Source organism: Triticum aestivum, chromosome 3B (assembly GCF_018294505.1).
Source record: "Triticum aestivum cultivar Chinese Spring chromosome 3B, IWGSC CS RefSeq v2.1, whole genome shotgun sequence".
Classification (NCBI taxonomy): domain Eukaryota; kingdom Viridiplantae; phylum Streptophyta; class Magnoliopsida; order Poales; family Poaceae; genus Triticum; species Triticum aestivum.
This window is the reverse complement of record NC_057801.1, coordinates 543,320,005-543,343,786: the sequence shown is the minus strand read 5'-3', so window position 1 is coordinate 543,343,786 and position 23,782 is coordinate 543,320,005. Positions and strand designations below refer to the sequence as shown.

At 47.0% G+C, this 23,782-nt stretch overlaps 1 protein-coding gene and 1 pseudogene across 1 annotated transcript; one reads left to right on the top strand and one right to left on the bottom strand.

The window, feature by feature from the left end:
• Positions 1–14,122: 14,122 nt before the first annotated feature.
• Positions 14,123–14,261, bottom strand: LOC123073140 (uncharacterized; annotated as a pseudogene).
• A 1,163-nt stretch (positions 14,262–15,424) lies between these two features.
• On the top strand, positions 15,425–17,332 carry LOC123070811 (uncharacterized protein At4g28440). Its single transcript, XM_044494156.1, has 2 exons — positions 15,425–15,888; positions 16,881–17,332. The coding sequence occupies exons 1-2, from the start codon at positions 15,657–15,659 to the stop codon at positions 17,066–17,068; spliced, it is 420 nt and encodes a 139-aa protein (XP_044350091.1). The 5' UTR covers positions 15,425–15,656; the 3' UTR covers positions 17,069–17,332.
• The last annotated feature ends 6,450 nt before the right edge of the window (positions 17,333–23,782 follow it).

The window sequence follows — 23,782 nt, the reverse complement described above, 5'->3', positions numbered from 1 at the left end:
GAGGAGTCTCGAAATGGTCGAGATATAAATATCGATATATTGGAAGCCTATATTTGGACATCGGAATCGTTCCGGGTGAAATCGGCATTTTACCGGAGTACCGGGAGGTTACCGGAACCCCCCGGGGGGTTATTGGGCCTACATGGGCCTCGAGGGAGATGAGGGAAGGAGGCAGGAGGGGGCCTCGCGCCCCTCCCCTTCCTAGTCCGAATATGACAAGGGAAGGGGGGCGGCGCCCCCCCTTTCCTTCCCCTCTTCCTCCTCTTTCCCCCCTTCTCCTATTCCTACTAGGAAAGAAGGGAGTCCTACTCCCGGTGGGAGTAGGACTCCCCCCTTGGCGCGCCCTCCTTGGCCGGCCGCCTCCTCCCCCCTGGCTCCTTTATATACGGGGGCGGGGGGGGCACCTCTAGGGACAAGAACACAAGTTTATCTACGGATCGTTCCTTAGCCGTGTGCGGTGCCCCCCTCCACCATATTCCACCTCGGTCATATCGTCGCGGAGTTTAGACGAAGCCCTGCGCCGGTGGAGCATCATCATCGTCACCACGCCGTCATGCTGACGGAACTCATCCCCGAAGCTTTGCTGGATCGGAGCCCGGGGATCGTCATCGAGCTGAACGTGTGCTGAACTCGGAGGTGCCGTACGTTCGGTACTTGGATCGGTCGGACCGTGAAGACGTACGACTACATCAACTGCGTTGTCATAACGCTTCCACTTACGGTCTACGAGGGTACGTGGACAACACTCTCTCCTCTCGTTGCTATGCGATCACCATGATCTTGCGTGTACGTAGGAATTTTTTTGAAATTACTACGTTCCCCAACAGTGGCATCCGAGCCTAGGTTTTATGCGTTGATGTTATATGCACGAGTAGAACACAAGTGAGTTGTGGGCGATACAAGTCATACTGCTTACCAGCATGTCATACTTTGGTTCGGCGGTATTGTGAGATGAAGCGGCCCGGACCGACATTACGCGTACGCTTACGCGAGACTGGTTTCACCGTTGCGAGCACTTGTGCTTAAAGGTGGCTGGCGGGTGTCTGTCTCTCTCACTTTAGCTGAATCGAGTGTGGCTACGCCCGGTCCTTGCGAAGGTTAAAACAGCACCAACTTGACGAACTATCGTTGTGGTTTTGATGCGTAGGTAAGAACGGTTCTTGCTAAAGCCCGTAGCAGCCACGTAAAATTTGCAACAACAAAGTAGAGGACGTCTAACTTGTTTTTGCAGGGCATGTTGTGATGTGATATGGTCAAGACGTGATGCTATATTTTATTGTATGAGATGATCATGTTTTGTAACCGAAGTTATCGGCAACTGGCAGGAGCCATATGGTTGTCGCTTTATTGTATGAAATGCAAACGCCCTGTAATTGCTTTACTTTATCTCTAAGCGGTAGCGATAGTCGTAGAAGCAATAGATGGCGTAACGACAACGATGCTACGATGGAGATCAAGGTGTCGCGCCGGTGACGATGGTGATCACGACGGTGCTTCGAAGATGGAGATCACAAGCACAAGATGATGATGGCCATATCATATCACTTATATTGATTGCATGTGATGTTTATCCTTTATGCATCTTATCTTGCTTTGATTGACGGTAGCATTTTAAGATGATCTCTCACTAATTATCAAGAAGTGTTCTCCCTGAGTATGCACCGTTGCGAAAGTTCTTCGTGCTGAGACACCACGTGATGATCGGGTGTGATAGGCTCTACGTTCAAATACAACGGGTGCAAAACAGTTGCACACGCGGAATACTCAGGTTAAACTTGACGAGCCTAGCATATACAGATATGGCCTCGGAACACGGAGACCGAAAGGTCGAGCGTGAATCATATAGTAGATATGATCAACATAGTGATGTTCACCATTGAAACTACTCCATCTCACGTGATGATCGGACATGGTTTAGTTGATTTGGATCACGTGATCACTTAGATGACTAGAGAGATGTCTGTCTAAGTGGGAGTTCTTAAGTAATATGATTAATTGAACTTAAATTTATCATGAACTTAGTCCTGGTAGTATTTTGCAAATTATGTTGTAGATCAATAGCTTGCGTTGTTGCTTTCATATGTTTATTTTGATATGTTCCTAGAGAAAATTGTGTTGAAAGATGTTAGTAGCAATGATGCGGATTGGATCCGTGATCTGAGGTTTATCCTCATTGCTGCACAGAAGAATTATGTCCTTAATGCACCGCTAGGTGACAAACCTATTGCAGGAGCAGATGCAGACGTTATGAACGTTTGGCTAGCTCAATATGATGACTATTTGATAGTTTAGTGCACCATGCTTAACGGCTTAGAATCGGGACTTCAAAGACGTTTTGAACGTCATGGACCATATGAGATGTTCCAGGACTTGAAGTTAATATTTCAAGCAAATACCCGAGTTGAGAGATATGAAGTCTCCAACAAGTTCTATGGCTAAAAGATGGAGGAGAATCGCTCAACTAGTGAGCATGTGCTCAGATTGGCATGTGCTCAGATTGTCTGGTACTACAATCGCTTGAATCAAGTGGGAGTTAATCTTCCAGATAAGATAGTGATTGACAGAATTCTCTAGTCACCATCACCAAGTTAGTAGAACTTCGTGATGAACTATAGTATGCAAGGGATGACGAAAACGATTCCCGAGCTCTTCGTGATGTTGAAATCGACGAAGGTAGAAATCAAGAAAGAGCATCAAGTGTTGATGATTGACAAGACCACTAGTTTCAAGAAAAGGGCAAAGGGAAAGAAAGGGAACTTCAAGTAGAATGGCAAGCAAGTTGTCACTCCCGTGAAGAAGACCAAAGCTGGACCAAAGCCTGAAACTGAGTGCTTACACTGCAAAGGAAATGGTCACTGGAAGCGGAAATGCCCTGAATATTTGGTGGATAAGAAGGATGGCAAAGTGAACAAGGGTATATTTGATATACAGGTTATTGATGTGTGCCTTACTAGTGTTTATAGTAGCCCCTGAGTATTTGATACTTGTTCGGTTGCTAAGATTAGTAACTCGAAACAGGAGTTACAGAATAAACAGAAACTAGTTGAGGGTGAAGTGACGATGTGTGTTGGAAGTGGTTCCAAGATTGATATGATCATCATCGCACACTCCCTATACTTTCGGGATTAGTGTTGAACCTAAATAAATGTTATTTGGCGTTTGCGTTGAGCATGAATATGATTTGATCATGTTTATTGCAATACGGTTATTCATTTAAAATCAGAGAATAATTGTTGTTCTGTTTAAATGAATAAAACCTTTGATGGTCATACACCCAATGAAAATAGTTTGTTGGATCTCGATCGTAGTGATACACATATTCATAATATTGATGCCAAAAGATGCAAAGTTAATAATGATAGTGCAACTTATTTGTGGCACTGCCGTTTGGGTCATATCGGTGTAAAGCGCATGAAGAAACTCCATAAAGATGGATTTTCGGAATCACTTGGTTATGAATCATTTGATGCTTGCGAACCGTGCCTTTTGGGCAAGATGACTAAAACTCCGTTCTCCGGAACAATGGAACAAGCTACTGACTTATTGGAAATAATACATACCGATGTATGCGATCCAATGAGTGTTGATGCTCGTGGCAAGTATCGTTATTTTCTGACCTTCACAAGATGATTTGAGCAGATATGGGTATATCTACTTGATGAAACATAAGTCTGAAATAGTTGAAAGGTTCAAAGAATTTCAGAGTGAAGTGGAAAAATCATCGTAACAAGAAAATAAAGTTTCTGCGATCTGATCGCGGAGACGAATATTTGAGTTACGAGTTTGGTCTTCAATTAAAACAATGTGGAATAGTTTCACAGCTCACGCCACCTGGAACACCACAACGTTATGGTGTGTCCGAACGTCGTAACCGCACTTTATTGGATATGGTGCGATCTATGATGTCTCTTACTGATTTACCATTATCGTTTTGGGGTTATGCATTAGAGACAGCTGCATTCACGTTAAAAGGGCACCATCTAAATCCGTTGAGACGACATCGTATGAACTATGGTTTAGAAGTAAACCTAAGCTGTCGTTTCTTAAAGTTTGGAGTTGCGATGCTTATATGAAAAAGGTTTTCAACCTGATAAGCTCGAACCCAAATCGGAGAAGTGCGTCTTCATAGAATACCCAAAGGAAACTGTTGGGTACTCCTTCTATCACAAATCCAAAGGCAAAACATTCGTTGCTAAGAATGGATCCTTTCTAGAGAAGGAGTTTCTCTCGAAAGAAGTGAGTGGGAGGAAAGTAGAACTTGATGAGGTAACTGTACCTGCTCCCTCATTTGAAAGTAGTTCATCACAGAAATCTGTTCCTGTGACTACTACACCAATTAGTGAGGAAGTTAATGATGATGATCATGAAACTTCAGATTAAGTTACTACAGAACCTCGTAGGTCTTACAGAGTAAGATCCGCACCAGAGTGGTACGGTAATCCTGTTCTGGAAGTTATGTTACTAGACCATGACGAACCTACGAACTATGAAGAAGCGATGGTGAGCCCAGATTCCGCAAAATGGCTTGAGGCCATGAGATCTGAGATAAGATCCATGTATGAAAACAAAGTATGGACTTTGATTGACTTGCCCAATGATCGGCGAGACATTGAGATTAAATGGATCTTCAAGAGGAAGACGGACGCTGATAGTGTTACTATCTACAAAGCTAGAATTGTCGCAAAAGGTTTTCGACAAGTTCAAGGTGTTGACTACGATGAGAGTTTTTCACTCGTATCTATGCTTAAGTCTGTCTGAATCATGTTAGCAATTGCCGCATTTTATGAAATCTGGCAAATGGATAAACAAAACTGCATTCCTTAATGGTTTTCTTAAAGAAGAGTTGTATATGATGCAACCAGAAGGTTTTGTCAATCCTAAAGGTGCTAACAAATTGTGCAAGCTCCAGCGATCCATCTATGGACTGGTGCAAGCATCTCGGAGTTGGAATATATGCTTTGATGAGTTGATCAAAGCATATGGTTTTATACAGACTTTTGAAGAAGCCTGTATTTACAAGAAAGTGAGTGGGAGCTCTGTAGCATTTCTAATATTATATGTGGATGACATATTGTTAATTGGAAATGATATGGAAATTCTGGATAGCATGAAAGGATACTTGAATAAGAGTTTTTCAAAGCAAGACCTCGGTGAAGCTGCTTACACATTGAGCATCAAGATCTATATAGATAGATCAAGACGCTTGATAAGATTTTTCAATGAGTACATACCTTGATAAATTTTTGAAATAGTTCAAAATGGAACAGTCAAAGAAGGAGTTCTTGCCTGTGTTACAAGGTGTGAAGTTGAGTAAGACTCAAGACCCGACCATTGCAGAAAATAGAAAGAGAATGAAAAGTCATTCCCTATGCCTCAGTCATAGGTTCTATAAAGTATGCTATGCTGTGAACCAGACCTATTGTATACCTTGCTCTGTGTTTGGCAAAGGAATACAATTTTGATCTAATAAGTAGATCACTGGACATGGGTCAAGAATATCCTTAGTGAGGACTAAGGAGATGTTTCTCGATTATGGAGGTGATAAAAGAGCCCGTCGTAAAAGTTACAACGATGCAAGCTTTTACACCAATCCAGATGACTCTAAGTCTCAATCTGGATACATATTGAAAGTGGGAGCAATTAGCTAGAGTAGCTCCGTGCAGAGCATTGTGGACATAGAATATTTGCGAAATACATACGGCTCTGAATATGACAGACCCGTTGACTAAGCTTCTCTCACGAGCAAAACATGATCATACCTTAGTACTCTTTTGGGTGTTAATCACATAGCGATGTGAACTAGATTATTGACTCTAGTAAACCCTTTGGGTGTTGATCACATGATGATGTGAACTATGGGTATTAATCACATGCAGATGTGAATATTGGTGTTAAATCACATAGCGATGTGAACTAGATTATTGACTCTAGTGCAAGTGGGAGACTGAAGGAAATATGCCCTAGAGGCAATAATAAAGTTATTATTTATTTCCTTATTTCATGATAAATGTTTATTATTCATGCTAGAATTGTATTAACCGGAAACATGATACATGTGTGAATACATAGACAAACATATAGTCACTAGTATGCCTCTACTTGACTAGCTCATTAATCAAAGATGGTTATGTTTCCTAACCATAGACATGTGTTGTCATTTGATTAATGGGATCACATCATTAGGAGAATGATGTGATTGACATGACCCATTCCGTTAGCCTAGCACTTGATCGTTTAGTATGTTGCTATTGCTTTCTTCATGACTTATACATGTTCCTGTAACTATGAGATTATGCAACTCCCGTTTACCGGAGGAACACTTTGGGTACTACCAAACGTCACAACGTAACTGGGTGATTATAAAGGAGTACTATAGGTGTCTCCGAAGGTACATGTTGAGTTGGCGTATTTCGAGATTAGGTTTTGTCACTCCGATTGTCGGAGAGGTATCTCTGGGCCCTCTCGGTAATGCACATCACTATAAGCCTTGCAAGCAATGTGACCAATGAGTTGGTTACGGGATGATGCATTACGTAACGAGTAAAGAGACTTGGCGGTAACGAGATTGAACTAGGTATTGGATACCGACGATCAAATCTCGGGCAAGTAACATACCGATGACAAAGGGAACAACGTATGTTGTTATGCGGTTTGACCAATAAAGATCTTCATAGAATATGTAGGATCCAATATGGGCATCCAGGTTCCGCTATTGGTTATTGACCAAGAATAGTTCTAGGTCATGTCTACATAGTTCTCGAACCCGTAGGGTCCGCACGCTTAAGGTTTCGATGACAGTTATATTATGAGTTTATGAGTTTTGATGTACCGAAGGAGTTCGGAGTCCCAGATGAGATGGAGGACATGACGAGGAGTCTCGAAATGGTCGAGACATAAAGATCGATATATTGGAAGCCTATATTTGGACGTCGGAATCATTCCGGGTGAAATCGGCATTTTACCGGAGTACCGGGAGGTTACCGGAACCCCCCTGGGGGTTATTGGGCCTACATGGGCCTCGAGGGAGAAGAGGGAAGGAGGCAGGAGGGGGCCGCGCGCCCCTCCCCTTCCTAGTCCGAATAGGACAAGGGAAGGGGGGCGGTGCCCCCCCTTTCCTTCCCCTCTTCCTCCTCTTTCCCCCCTTCTCCTATTCCAACTAGGAAAGAAGGGAGTCCTACTCCCGGTGGGAGTAGGACTCCCCCCTTGGCGCGCCCTCATTGGCCGGCCGCCTCCTCCCCCCTGGCTCCTTTATATATGGGGGCAGGAGGGCACCTCTAGGGACAAGAACACAAGTTGATCTACGGATCGTTCCTTAGCCGTGTGCGGTGCCCCCCTCCACCATATTCCACCTCGGTCATATCGTCGCAGAGTTTAGGCGAAGCCCTGCGCCGGTAGAGCATCATCATCGTCACCACGCCGTCGTGCTGACGGAACTCATCCCCGAAGCTTTGCTGGATCGGAGCCCGGGGATCGTCATCGAGCTGAACGTGTGCTGAACTCGGAGGTGTCGTACGTTTGGTACTTGGATTGGTCGGATCGTGAAGACGTACGACTACATCAACTGCGTTGTCATAACGCTTCCGCTTACGGTCTACGAGGGTACGTGGACAACACTCTCTCCTCTTGTTGCTATGCCATCACCATGATCTTGCGTGTACGTAGGATTTTTTTTGAAATTACTACGTTCCCCAACACCAGCGCCACCCTTGCCTCTTCCAAGGCCCCGGAGGGAGCAGGAACACCATGAGTTGGCCACGCACTGGGCAAAGGGGGAGACGCCCTCAGCGCCAGGACAGAAGAAACTCAGCCTCATGAAGGACCGAGGGCTCCGGAGGCTAGTTGTCCTCAGCAGCTGCAGGAAGACTAGGCGCCGAAGGAGTCAGGCCTGCCGACGGCACCGGCACCTCCTAAGGACGGGCATCCACGTCCTTCGGAGCTGGCGTTGCCCCTGGAGCTGCGGGGGTTGCGGCATTCTTCTTCACTAGGGCCGCGGGGGCCGCTCCATCGCTTGCAGCAACAACGACCTCCGTGCCCTCCTTCTTCTTCTTCGGCGACTGTTGCCTAACGACAGGAGAATACGCTCAACATGACTTCAAGAACCAACAAGCAAGGATAAGGGAGAAACTTACTGGTCGACGAAGGCGTAGCGCCTCTTCATGATCAGCAGCAGGCACTGGGGCGGAGCAACAGGCGCCGAGCTCTTGGGAGCAGGAGAGCTTGCGGTTGGCGCCGCCTGGGGCAGCGTCGGCGAAGGTGGGCTGCTGCCCGGAGAAATCACCGCGGTCCTGCTTTTCTTCGCAACTGCTCGCTTGTGCTACTTTAAGGAGGCCACCCCAGACCTCATGGTGACCCCTGGAGGGTGCGGCACCTCCACCACCGGGGGCTCGTCATCATCATCGTCGTTAGGAAGGTCGCGCAGGAGCTCCCTTTGCTTCGGGGCAGAGGATTCGTCCACAACCTCATCCTCGGTGGCCTCGGAGGACTGGCCATCGAAGGAGAGGAGCACCAAGATAGTAGGTGGCAAGGAAGACCCCAGTCGCACAAACCTGAGCTCGTCAAAGACAGGCATGGCCACGACGACCTCCTCGGCGTCATCACGGCAGTACAGCAGAAGCCAGCCCTCTGGAGGGTTGCTCAGGTCCTTTCCTGTCAGGTAGAGCAACACCTTGTTCAGCTGCTCCTCGGGAAGGGGGTCTCGGCGCAGGCGGATCTTGTCATCGTCACCACCAAGCTTCCACAAGGGACGGGGGCGGTCTTGAAGCGGCACGACGTGCTGCTTCAAGAACTCCCTAATGAGCATGGCCCCCGTCAGCTTCACGTCTTTCAGCTCCTTGTCCATCTTCCTCACGAACGGTGTTAGGGAAGGGTCGGTGATCTTCTCAGGTTTCCACCACTTATCGGAGATAGTGAATGTAGTCGGCAGTTTCAGCGAGCTCTAGGAGCTGTTGGCATTCATCAACACCCACCTCTTCACGGCATCCTCCACCTTCTTCCCGGCGCGGGAGATTGCGTTACCACCCCGCACCGCGACAAAACCGATGCACCCGACCGGATTGTCGCCGGTCTTGCGAAGATAGAAGAAATGGCGAAACAGGGCAACGGAGGGCAGCACCCCCATGAATGCCTCACAATAGAAGGCGAAGAGGGACATCAGGAGGATGGAGTTGGCATGGATGTGGAGCGCTTGGAGATCATAGTGGTGAAGGATGGCAAAGAAGAAGGGGGAGAATGGAGGTACCAGCCCGAAGAAGACGTTGTGCATGAAGAAGGGAAAGAAGTTGCTGCCGGCGGGCTCCGGGGCAGCGGTGGCGACCCGGAGCACGGTCTTCCTCACTCATTGTTGTTGTTGCTCGCCGTCAGGAGGAGCGTTGTCTGGAGCTTCTCCCCGGTCACGCAGGGCGCCATCAGCCCCTGGCTCGTACCAGGTGGAGCCGACAGTCGAGGAGGAAGCCATGGCTTTTTCGGCGGCCATCAGGAAGAAGATTTGGTGGAGAATCAGCAGATCTGGTGAGCTCTTCTGCTGTGGGGAGAAGGGGATCTGGAGCAAGACGAAGAAGGAGCAATGAAAGCCTGGCGGCAGGCGGCACCCCTTTTTGTCAGACTAGAGCATTTGTCGAGGCAGCATGGGGAAACGGAGTCGCCCACGTCCAATCAATTGCCACGCATCATCAAGGCCGCAGGCAGTTAGGGCCCCCAGCACTCCATACTTGCCCCTTGGCTTCGCCTGGAGGCCAAGTGCGAGCGCGCCTTGGGCCCAGGGGCTACTGTCGGCGTCCTGGACTTGGGGGTATCCAGTCCTGCATGCCTACGGCCCACCACGTGGCTCCATCGACGGCCTCGTACGGCCCAGCTTCGACATCAACACCACAAGACCCTCGCGAGGGGCCAAGCCTCGCGAGGGGGATGGCGCCAAGACCCCCGAAGGAGTTGGCCTCCTCAGGAGGGCTCATGAGGGGAAGAGAGTTCTATGCAGCTACCTCATGGGGCTCAGCTGACGTGAGCCATGACGACCAAGTCCAGGCAGGCACCAGGCGGGTGCAGAGCACAGGTTTCCTCTTTGTTGCAAGGGAGGCAAGCCACAGGTGCGGAGTCCCGAGGAATCAAATAAAGGTTTCCATTCTGGTGCAACAAGACCAAGACCTCCAGGACGGCAGGACGGAGGTCATCACCGAGCCCACCACAATGTCACGACCAGAGGCTTTTCGCAGGCGAAGACTACTTTTGTTAGGATAGACTGTACTACTTGTCCCCTTTCAAATCCCGCCGTTGTGGAATCCCTTCCCGCTCATATTTAGGAAGAGGACCAAGGCCACTATATATAGGACTTAGACACCACCATAGTGGGGAGAGAGAGATCCATTCCGACCCGAGCACCACACCAGCTCAAGAATACCTCACCTCCTGAGGCTTGTTCATCCTTTGTACTAGTTCATCCATAGCCCCTCGAGGCAATCCACCACACCACACTGGATTAGGGTATTACACTACAATGGTGGCCCGAACCAATATAAATCTCTGTGTCTTTGTGTCTCTGTGAGCTTGACGCGCTAGGCTAGGGAGGATCACGAGTAGGCAGGCTAGGAAGGTTGAGATCTCCGCACGCACCCCAGAGTTTGAACCTCTCAAGGGTTGCCGGATCCCGAAATCTGACAGACATCGGAAAGGTTCTGAGTGATTCGGGTATTTTTCGGAATACCGGCGAGTTACGGGAATTCACCGGGGGAAGTTAAATGGGCCTTATGTTGGGGAACACAGTAATTTCAAAAAAGATTCTAAGATCACGCAAGATCTATCTAGGTGATGCATAGCAACGAGGGGGAGAGTGTGTCCATGTACCCTCGTAGACCGAAAGCGGAAGCGTTAAGTAACGTGGTTGATGTAGTCGAACGTCTTCGCGATCCAACCGATAAGTACCAAACGCACGGCACCTCCGCGATCTGCACACGTTCAGCTCAGTGATGTCCCTCGAACTCTAGATCCAGCTGAGGTCGAGGGAGAGTTCCATCAGCATGCCGGCGTGGTGATGGTGATGATGAAGTTACCAGCGCAGGGCTTCGCCTAAGCAGTACGACAATATGACCGAGGTGAAAAACTATGGAAGGGGGCACCCACACGGCTAAAGATCAACTTGTGTGTCTTTGAGGTCCCCCCTCCCCCGAATATAAAGGAGGGAGGGAGGAAGAGGCCGGCCAGAGGGGGGCGCGCCAGGTGTGGGGAATCCTACTAGGACTCCCCAGTCCAAGTAGGATTCCCCTCCTCTTTCCTATTCCTAGTAGGAGAAGGAGGGAAGGAGGAAGAGGGGAGAAGGAAGGAGGGGGCGTCGCCCCCTACTAGTCCAATTCGGACCAGCCCATGGGGGGGGGGGGCGCAGCCACCCCTTGAGGCCCTTCTCTCCGTTCCCGTATGGCCCATTAAGACCCACTACTTCCCCCGACGAATTCCCATAACTCTCCGGTACTCCGAAAAATACCCGAATCACTTGGAACCTTTCCGATGTCCGAGTATAGCCTTATAATATATCGATCTTTATGTCTCGACCATTTCGAGACTCCTCATCACGTCCATGATCTTATCCGGGACTCCGAACCAACTTCCGTCATCAAATCACATAACTCATAATACAAATCATCATCGAACATTAAGCGTGCGGACCCTACGGGTTCGAGCATGACCGAGACACATCTCTGGTCAATAACCAATAGCGGAACCTGGATGCTCATATTGGCTCCTACATATTCTACGAAGATCTTTATCGGTCAAACCGCATAACAACATACATTGTTCCCTTTGTCATCGGTATGTTATTTGCCCGAGATTCGATCGTCAATATCATCATACCTAGTTCAATCTCGTTACTGGCAAGTCTCTTTACTCGTTCCGTAATACTTCATCCCGCAACTAACTCATTGGTCACAATGCTTGCAAGGCTTATAGTGATGAGTATTACCAAGAGGGCCCAGAGATACCTCTCCGAAACATGGAGTGACAAATCATAATCTCGATCTATCCCAACCCAACAAACACCTTTGGAGACACCCGTAGAGCACCTTTATAATCACCCATTTACGTTGTGACGTTTGGTAGCACACAAAGTGTTCCTCCAGTATTCGGGAGTTGCATAATCTCATAGTCTGAGGAACATGTATAACTCATGAAGAGAGCAGTAGCAATGAAACTGTAACGATCATAATGCTAAGCTAACGAATGGGTCATGTCCATCACATCATTCTCTTAATGATGTGATCCCGTTCATCAAATGACAACACATGTCTATGGTTAGGAAACATAACCATCTTTGATTAACGAGCTAGTCAAGTAGAGGCATACTAGGGACACTATGTTTTGTCTATGTATTCACACATGTACTAAGTTTCCGGTTAATACAATTCTAGCATGAATAATAAACATTTATCATGAAATAAGGAAATAAATAATAAATTTATTATTGCCTCTAGGGCATATTTCCTTCAGTCTCCACTTGCACTAGAGTCAATAATCTAGTTCACATCGCCATGTGATTTAACATCAATAGTTCACATCTGTATGTGATTAACACCCATAGTTCACATCGCCATGTGACCAACAACCAAAGGGTTTACTAGAGTCAATAATCTAGTTCACATTGCTATGTGATTAACACCCAAAGATTACTAAGGTGTGATCATGTTTTGCTTATGAGAGAAGTTTAGTCAACGGGTCTGTCACATTCAGAGCCATATGTATTTTGGAAATATTCTATGTCTACAATGCTCTGCATAGATCTACTCCAGCTAATTGCTCCCACTTTCAATATGTATCCAGATTGAGACTTTTGAGTCATCTGGATCGGTGTAAAAGCTTGCATCGACGCAACTCTTTACGACGAACTCTTTATCACCCCCATCACCGAGAAACATTTCCTTAGTCCTCATTAAGGATAATTTTGACCGTTGTCCACTGATCTACTCTTGTACCCCCTTGCCAAACTCATGGCAAGGTACACAATAGGTTTGGTACACAACACAACATGCTTTATAGAACCTATGACTGTGGCATAGGGAATGACTCACATTCTCTTTCTTTCTTCTACCATGGTCGGGTTTTGAGTCTTACTCAACTTTACACCTTGTAATACAGACAAGAAGTCCTTCTTTGACTGATCCATTTTGAACTCTTCCAAAAAACTTGTCAAGGTATTTACTCATTGAAAAATCTTATCAAGCGTCTTGATGTATCTCTATAGATCTTGATGCCCAATATGTAAGCAGCTTCACCGAGGTCTTTCTTTGAAAAACTCCTTTCAAACACTCCTTTATGCTTTCCAGAAAAATTCTACATCATTTCAAAAAATCTTATCAAGCGTCTGGATGTATCTCTATAGATCTTGATGCCCAATATGTAAGCAGCTTCACGGTAGAGCCCTCCAACGCATCTACCGTGATGAAGGAGTTCCCTCATTGCCCGATCCTTAATGAAAAAATAACGAGGGTGAGTTTCAAAAAAGACATTATTGTCGGTGGCTAAACGAGACATGGATGCAAGGTTCTTGTTAGCTTGTGGAACATGAAGCACATGAACTAGATCACATTTAAGTGTAGGGGAATTAATAGAACCTTGACCGATGTGACAAATATCCATACCTCCACCGTCGGCGATGTGAATCTGGTCGTTGTTGTGGTACCGCTCACAAAGGGCAAGCTACTCGAGCTCATTGGTCACGTGGTCCGTGGCGCGAGAGTCAATGTACCAGACACCGTCGCCGCCCTGTTCACGCATGGCAGCAGCAACATGGCCGGCGCCGGGCATGTAGTCCTTGTCGTACCGATGCCAGCAGTCGATAACCTCGTGGCCAGACTTTTTGCAAAGCGGGCAGTGAGGGCGACCACATGAAGGAGGACGACGACCGTTGTTGTTGTTGAAGCCACCGCCGCCGCTAGTGTTGTAACCGCCCCCACCGTTGGAGCCAGAGCCCCCACCGTTAGAGCCAGAGCCCCCACCAGAGAGAGCACCATCGCCCTGAGGGGCGCCGCATCCGCGCCCACCGTCGCGTTGCCCTTGGTGACCGCGCCAACGGCTGCGACCACGGGAGGCAGAGTTGACGGAGGATTGCCGAAGGTCGCCGCCATGGAGGAGGGTGAGGCGGGCATCAAACTGAGCAGTTGGTTGTAGAGCTCCTGGACGGTGATTGGCTCCACCCTGCCGGCGAGCGCAGAGACCAGCGGGTTGTACTCCATGTCCATGCCAGCGAGGATTTTGGAGACGATATTCGGATCAGAGAGTGCCGCAGCCGAGCTTGCGACTTCATCAGTTAGGCTTTTGATCTTGCCAAGGTAGTCAGCCATGGACATATTACCTTTCTTGAGGCTGGTGAGCTCGATGCGAGTGTTGATCTCTTAGGCTTGGCTATGAGCAGCGAACATGGCGTGGATGGAGAGCCACACCTCGGTCGGCGTCTGGAACGTGGCGACTTGTGCAAGAATCTCACGGGAAAAGGAACCCATCAAATATCCTTGAAGTTGTTGCTGCTGTGCATACCAGAGGGATCTCGCAAAGTTGACGACTTGTTCTTCTTTACCGTCCTTGGTAATGGTGAGAGTGGCAGGCGGTGGCGGGCTCTTCTCGGCGAGGTGGTGCTCCATCTGTGCGCCTCTGATCTGAGGGAGCACGATGGCCTTCCAGAGCAGGAAGTTGCCCCTCGTAAGCTTCTCTTGTGATGGCGATCCGAGGGAGGTGGTGTTGGTGGAGGTGGAAGATGAGGTGGTGGTGAGCGCACCCATGGTGCTTGGCGTCATGGCAGCGGCGGCGGTGAACATGATATTGATCGCGGAGGTAGCTAGGTGCAATCTCTTTCGATCTAATGAGGAAGAGGCTCTGTTACCATGTGAAACGATATAGGAAGCGTTGAACCCTTTGCCTCGGGCCGCGTGTATATATTGGGCAAAAGCCTTGGCATACAAGTTACAAAGAAAGAGATCGAGAGATCGACCAGGAAGGTGATCGGGGAGAAGAAGAGATAGAGATGAGGTACATGATTTGAAACAGACTCCTAACCCTATACATCTCCTATACGGTTATTCTAACAACCACAAGCACCTCTTTCCTTATTAACTTCATGCCACATAAGCATCTATGTCTTGGGGTGCGTTATATTACTACCTAAGTTACTTTCATTATGGCTAGTCTTATGTAATGCTTGCTTATCTTTTCGTGTGGGGCTGAGATGAACTTTTTAGGCAAGCGGTAGAGTACATTTTATATGTTTGAAGAAAACCAGACGAAACGCAAGCCAAACGTCTAGAGCAGGGATTTGTCACTGAAAGAAAAGAAATGCGGCTAGTACTAGCAGCGTAGCTGGTAGGCAATCACGGCAAGCAGGCTATATTCCGCACTGACGGGCTGCTGTGGCTTTTCAGTTTTCACCTTTTTGGAAAGGAGAAACGGATAAGCACCATTTGACTATCTTGCCACGCTATTCGCCCTTCCACCTCGTAATGGTTAGTAACGCCTAATTTAACGACTCCTCCGCATCATTAGTGGCCTCCTCGATCGCAGGCTGAGACTCGCGCAACCTTCCCATCCCATATTAAACTCGCCCCCACCCCATCTAGGGTTTGGCCCTGCCAAGAGACCCGCGACCCCCTTAATCCTTCTCCCAACCCTTATCTGTATCCCTCTCCATGGCCACGGCGGCGGCGGCGAAGCGGAAGCCGGTGTTCGTCAAGGTGGATCAGCTCAAGCCCGTCACCAGCGGCCACACGCTCGTCGCCAAGGTGCTCAGCTCCAAGACCGTCCTCCAGAAGGCCCGCGCCGCTGGCGGCCCCGGCCCAGCCGCCAAGCCCACCAGGATCGCCGAGTGCCTCATCGGCGACGAGACCGGCTGCGTCCTCTTCACCGCCCGCAACGACCAGGGTACGATCTGTTCTCCTGCTTCTCTGTCGTAATCTGCCCTCTTTTTTTGGCGTCATGCGCGAGTACTCGTGACCGATAGACACATTGACTTGACTTGAGATTCTCGCGCTCTGCGTACATCTTGGATTGGCACATGAAAGTACCGTATACTATGTTTTTTTATCTGTTACTTATCACGGAGGTCCGTGTATGCGGCAGAACACATTTATGTTGTATTATGCTCCTAGAATCGGATTGTGAAAAACTGAAGATATAAAACAAATCCAAAATACATCCCAAGTGGCAAGTGAACTGGAAAGTGTGTTTAATCCATCATGCAGTATAGTACTCCCTCTGTAAAGAAATATAAGAGCGTTTAGACACTTACTCGGGGAGTAAGTGTTTTTTGTGTGTGTATATTTGTGGAAGTGCGTATGAAACAGAAATGCCCTGGTTGCCTGTTTTTTTTTTGTTAAATTCTACTAAGTACTAGGAATATCTATCTTATTGAAAGCTCTCTGTGCACTGAAAATGGAGCTCTTCCCTAAGTTCACCCGGGCTCATTTACCAATCAATTGTTATACAGGTTTATTAGCTTGATACAGAGGCTTTAAGGCACACCTGGTCAAGTCGATTGGTAGATTGTTGTTACATTATATGGTTAGACAGATCATGGTTCAAAAGAGTGTAAAATTGATTCACACTATGCTTTGATCATATTAATTTTGTATTATGTGCATCATGTTTTCCCGCTTATTTTATTGTTACTTATGGCAATAAGCATTAATGCATTATGCATAATTAAATGATCATATGACAAATCTACTTTGTATGCTTAGGAACAGGAAATTAAATCCGTACATAATATATTCCTTTTATGCTTTACTGAAATTTGTTGATCCTCGACTCATGTGCTCGAGCACAAATGCTCTATCATAAATGCATGATTACATGACTGGTTTGATAAACATTGGTTCACTTTGGCGATATAACAAGCATATACCTTTTCACAGTTGATGTTTTGAAGCCTGGCAACACTGTCATTATCCGCAATGCAAAGATTGATATGTTCAAAGGTTCAATGAGGCTTGCTGTTGACAAATGGGGCCGTGTTGAAGTAACTGAACCAGCAAGCTTCGGTGTAAAGGAGGACAACAATCTTTCACTTGTGGAGTATGAACTTGTCAATGTTGAAGAGTGAAAATCACATCGATCTTAATCAGAAGAAGTGCTTTCCCAAGCCTGTTGGTCAAATCTACTTGTTGAGTTGTCTAGAATGTGAAAGATGGATCTTCTGAGTTCATATTGGAATTGTTCACTCGAACTACCGCAAGTTCCTTCTTATCAAGCATTTCTATCTATGAGTGATTGTTAGTTGCTGCAGCAGTTGTGTTTCTGAGAACAAATGTGATGTGCTGAGCAGTAATATACAATTTGATCTCCTAAATGGATTATGCACCTTTCAGCTTGCAATTTTTATTTTATTTTAAACACTGATGATATTAACATTTTGTTCTTGTGATGATCAACACACTGATGTTGGATAGTGGCTTGATACTACCCACAAAAGGAGGATTGTTGAGTTATGATTGGGTGATGGAAAGAACCATATTTATATTCTCAACCGAAAATAATTATTTGAATTTGAAACAACATGTTTTCTACGAACTATCAAAGCGCATGTGGCTTGCATCGCTCACAAACTTGAAAACTCCCTACTTATGGTATATATAACTAAAAATATATTAGTAGCTTTGACCCAAAATTCATTCCTCTTATTTGTTTGGATGAGGCGGGGGGAGGCATGGGTTTGTTGCAAATGAGTGGCGGACAGGTGGGTCTTTATGCAAATATACCGCATCTTACTTCACATCACATGCATTAGATGGAGATCGAATGGTCAAAAGTGTCCCATGGCACACCATCATCACCAAGGGCGCGCTTGGTAGTCTGCATCATTTTTTATGTATTTGCATATGTGATTGAGGTCGGGCCTTGCTTAGGGCCAGTTCTTTTGGGATGCTTAAAAATTAAGCTGCCTCTTTCCAGTTTAAGAAATAAACCTCCCTCTAAGTTTGTTGAGACTTCTATATTACTTATCCCATAATTAGTTTAGAAGAACAAGAGATGCGGCTTATGAAAAAAGTTAGGGAGGGGAGGCTTTTTTTAAGCTCCCAAAAGAACTAGCCCTTAGTGCTAAAATCCATGTTTTGCACATATTTTGTTTGCCTGCATCGTCCCTAGGCCGAGTAGAATCACATGCATGGTGTCAGGCTGTTTTAGGAAGATGTAGAGTGTGGGTGTTTGATTACATGCAACAAATATGTTCTGATAATCTATTGTTGGAGTGACAAGGTTAAAGTACACAAATAGGCACAACGTAGACAAACATGCATAGCATATAACCGTAAACCGGTATCCTAAACACATGCTCATATGTAGTTAAATGACAAACAGTTTCAGCGAAGTCTTAAACATCCTATGCAAAAACCTTAAAGGTGCCTAGAGATTCATGGCAAAGGCCCCCTCGTGCCTCTTGCGCTTGGCCACCACCTCGACGTTGTCGTCTTTGAAGACGATCATCTTCAGGGTGACGGGAGTCACCACCTTGAAGGCGACGAGGTACCCAATCCTGACCTTGTGAGCAACGGTGAGGGAGGACACCCTTATCAATGGTGAACGTGTCGGTGATTGTCCAGATCGTCACACTCCAGGCGCAACCGATGTTTGTCCTCAGCATGAATTCCTTTGGGGCGGTGGTTAAGTGCTTGGTGAACTCGGCTGGCATCGGCAGGCACTTCAGCTTGGGTGCAAGGATGACCTTGCAGAAGTGGCTTGGACCGACGTCCTTATGGAAATGGTTGTAGTTCTTCGGCTTATTGGGGGCGATGCCGAGGTCCACCACCGCCTTGCCCTTCTTGCCGGCCACAACTACCTCTCCCTTTGAGGAGTTCCTCGAAGCAACCTGATCGATCTGCATCGAACATATGAACAACAGGTATAAATAAAGGGACAAAATGCAATACACATATGAACAGGAGGTATGACACAACCAAAGCCTCTATATTTAGTGGACATACTGTTGTGGGCGATAGACGAGCCCGAGTCGGCTGATACAGGTCAGAGAGTTAGATGGTGGATGCTGGCAATGCTGAAGCAATGGAAATGAGGATGCTGACAATGCTGAGTAAGTGGTGGAGATGGTGAATCTATTGCTTGTTTGGTTGGATTTGAATGAATGTAAGCTCCATTTAACCCCCCCCCCTAGTGAAATCCTACTCAATCCCGTTTGAACGTCTGAAATCTCTAATCGGATATGCCTAAATTAAGTCCCACATTGAAGTTGAGAGGTACATTTGATGCCTAAATCAAGTACGCAAAAGCGTATATTGAATGCGGGCATGGTATAAATCTATGCCACTCGGGTCAAAAGGGCTTACCATCATTGACGAATGCCTGCCGGTGCAGTTATGAATCCGGTGCTCGACGTCCAAATCTTCGCTCCGTTGCTAGCGGTCTAGATCTTGTGCTTGATGCCACTGGTGTGAGGGTGGAAAGTGGGGAGAGTGAGCGGTGATAGAAGGGTGATGCGAGTTATCACGACGCTTCGGGAAACAACTTGTCGTCTCGCTCGTGCAACCGCCTACTCTCACGTGCTTCGAGTTGCATCGCTCGGGTTTGGCTATCGAGAAACGTCTGATTCGAGCGTTTCTCCAGAGCCAGGCTCAAAGGTGCTTTAAGGTTCATGTGTGTCAAGATTCCGGTGCAACTCAGATAGCCGAACGGACCAAAACTACATCCAGCGGGCTTGGCTGACCCTAATGCACGTCCCAATTAAGTCTTTTATAGGACTATGTATAGATACTATACAATGAGTACTCCATCTGTAAAGAAATACTGTCTAAAGCAAGTGTCCGTGCTATTTTTACCCCTAAATTGTATATCAGTACAGATGAATTTCCTTTCTCATAATTGCTAACAGATTAATTTTCCGAAATATAGATTACCATTTTAATGTGCTACACATTCATGCGTGGTTTCATTTTCACATGAGCACAAACTATTTATCTTTTCATGAGAACAAAATTATTCGTTTATTTATTTTAATTTGTGTAATTGTCTAGATTAGCCTCACCTAATAACTTATCAGGTGGAGTTCACAGGCTTGTTTGTGGACTGAGAGCTAAGAAATTCTTCAGCTGAGTGTGATAGACACTTGGTAATTCCTCCCATTAAAAAAAATACTCTAGTTGATCACCTTAGGCTATATGGTTGGGCGTGATTTATCTACGGGCGGACATGGCAAAATGAAGGCGAAAGCTGGACAAAGTAACAAAAAAAAAAATCTCCGCGATACAATCTTACTTTGGTCTTGGTGGACCATAGTCTCACACACAAATTAGCACGAGTGAGCCTCTCCTTTCCTCTCCCCTCTCCCCTACCCGCGCCGCAGGCCGCTCCGGCCGCGGCGGCCACCAAATCCCGGCCATTATGGCGGCCAGCTGCGCCTCCCGCTTCCCCGCGCAGGCCCGTCGGAGCCCCCCATCGCCCGCTGGAGCCGCGCTTCGATCCGGTGGCCATTCCCAGCTCTCCTCCCCTCGGTCCGTGGCCTCGACGACTGCTGCGTCGGATCCGGCCATGACGCCGCGAATCTTGCAGCGCGGCGAGTCTTCAAGGGCCGGGGCGCGGCTCGGACCTTCGGATCTGGGGGCCTCTCCTTTTGGGGGCCAGGCGCGCCTTAAGTCCGTGGTCGTTCTTCCCTCCTCACCGGCCATTCTTTCCTCTTCGAGCCAGGCAAGCCCGATGGGGGGGGGGATGGACGGTGGTCAGGTCCCGGAAGATGGGGATGGCAGGCCCCCGCCCGGTGGATCGAGGCGGGCAAGCTCCGATCCAGCGCTCAGACTGCCACAGATCCTTCAATGCGGATGCGAGGAAGGAGGCTTTCTTAAGTAAGTTCAAAGGTAAATGTTTCCGTTGCCTCAGCAAGCGCCATCGCCGTATAGATTGCCGGGATCCCCTCCACTGCATCATTTGCAAGCGCGCAGGCCACTTTGGCAAGGAGTGCCTGTTGAGGAACGTAGTAATTTCAAAAAATTTCCTACGCACACGCAAGATCATGGTGATGATATAGCAACGAGGGGAGAGTGTTGTCTACGTACCCTCGTAGACCGAAGCAGAAGCGTTGACGCAACGTAGAGGAAGTAGTCGTACGTCCTCCGGTTCAACCGATCCAAGTACCGTTACTCCGGCACCTCCGAGTTCTTGACACGCGTACAACTCGATGACGCACCCTCGATCTCCGATCCAGCAGAGGCGCCGAGGGGGAGTTCCGTCAGCACGACGGTGTGGTGACGATCTTGATGTTCTCCTATTGCAGGGCTTCGCCTAAGCACCGCTACAATATGTCCGAGGTGTAATATCGTGGAGGGGGGCACCGCACACGGCTAAGGAACGATCAATGATCAACTTGTGTGTTCTAGGGTGCCCCCCTACCCCCGTATATAAAGGAGGGAGGGAGGAGGTGGCCGGCCCTAGGGGGGCGCGCCATGAGGAGGGGGAAACCTACTCCAAGTAGGTTTCCCTCTCTTTTCCTTATCTTATTTGGATGGGGAAGGAAAGAGTACTAGTATTAGGAAGTAGTACTAGTAGTAGTAATAGGAAGTAGTACTACTAGTAGTAGTACTAGTAGAAGGAGAAAGGAAAGGGGGGGCCGGCCCCCCTCCCCAATTTGGATTGGGCTTGGGGGGGCGCACCCCCTTCCCTTGCTCCTTCTCTCTTCCTCCTACATGGGCCCAATAAGGCCCATATACCTCCCGGGGGGTTCCGGTAACCTCCCGGGGCTCCAAACTTCTCCGGAACCTTTCCGGTGTCCAAATATATCCGTCCAATATATCAATCTTTATGTCTCGACCATTTCGAGACTCCTCGTCATGTCCGTAATCATATCCGGGACTCCGAACAACCTTCGGTACATCAAAATACATAAACTCATAATATAACTGTCATCGAAACCTTAAGCGTGCGGACCCTACGGTTCGAGAACAATGTAGACATGACTGAGAAACATCTCTGGTCAATAACCAATAGCGGGACCTGGATGCCCATATTGGTTCCCAGATATTCTACGAATATCTTTATCGATCAAACCGCATAACAACATACGTTGTTCCCTTTGTCATCGGTATGTTACTTGTCCGAGATTCGATCGTCCGTATCCAATACCTAGTTCAATCTCGTTATCGACAAGTCTCTTTACTAGTTCTGTAATACTTCATCTTATAACTAACTCATTAGTTACATGCTTGCAAGGCTTAGGTGATGAGTATTGCCGAGAGGGCCCAGAGATACCTCTCCGACAATCGGAGTGACAAAACCTAATCTCGAATTATGCTAACTCAACATGTACCTTCGGAGACACCTGTAGTACTCATTTATAATCACCCAGTTATGTTGTGACGTTTGGTAGTACCCAAAGTGTTCCTCCGGTAAACGGGAGTTACACAATTCTCATAGTTACAGGAACATGTATAAGTCATGAAGGAAGCAATAGCAGAATACTAAACGATCAAGTGCTAAGCTAACGGGATGGGTCATGTCAATCACCTCATTCTCCTAATGATGTGATCCCATTAATCAAATGACAACACATGTCAATGGTTAGGAAACATAACCATCTTTGATTAATGAGCTAGTCAAGTAGAGGCATACTAGTGACTATATGTTTGTCTATGTATTCACACATGTATCATGTTTCCGGTTAATACAATTCTAGCATGAATAATAAACATTTATCATGATATGAGGAAATAAATAATAACTTTATTATTGCCTCTAGGGCATATTTCCTTAAGTCTCTCACTTGCACTAGAGTCAATAATCTAGATTACATGGTAATGATTCTAACACCCATGGAGTCTTGGTGCTGATCATGTTTTGCTCGTGAGAGAGGCTTAGTCAACGGGTCTGCAACATTCAGATCCGTATGTATCTTGCAAATCTCTATGTCTCCCACTTGGACTTGGTCCCGAATGGAATTGAAGCGTCTCTTGATGTTCTTGGTCCTCTTGTGAAATCTGGATTCCTTTGCCAAGGCAATTGCACCAGTATTGTCACAGAAGATCTTCATTGGTCCCGATGCACTAGGTATGACACCTAGATCGGAAATGAACTCCTTCATATAGACTCCTTCATTTGCTGCTTCAGAAGCAGCTATGTACTCCGCTTCACATGTAGATGCTGCCACGACGCTTTGTTTAGAACTGCACCAACTTACAGCTCCACCGTTTAATAAAAACACGTATCCGGTCTGCGATTTAGAATCGTCCGGATCAGTGTTAAAGCTTGCATCGACGTAACCATTTACGACTAGCTCTTTGTCACCTCCATATACGAGAAACATATCTTTAGTCCTTTTCAGGTATTTCAGGATGTTCTTGACCGCTGTCCAGTGATCCACTCCTGGATTACTTTGGTACCTACCTGCCAAGCTTATTGCTAAGCATACGTCAGGTCTGGTACACAGCATTGCATACATGATAGAGCCTATGGCTGAAGCATAGGGAACATCTTTCATTTTCTCTCTATCTTCTGCTGTGGTCGGGCATTGAGTTTGACTCAACTTCACACCTTGTAGCACAGGCAAGAATCCTTTCTTTGCCTGATCCATTTTGAACTTTTTCAAAATTTTGTCAAGGTATGTACTTTGTGAAAGTCCTATTAAGCGTCTTGATCTATCTCTATAGATCTTGATGCCCAATATGTAAGCAGCTTCACCGAGGTCTTTCATAGAAAAACTTTTATTCAAGTATCCCTTTATGCTATCCAGAAATTCTATATCATTTCCAATTAATAATATGTCATCAACATATAAAACTAGAAATGCTACAGAGCTCCCACTCACTTTCTTGTAAATACA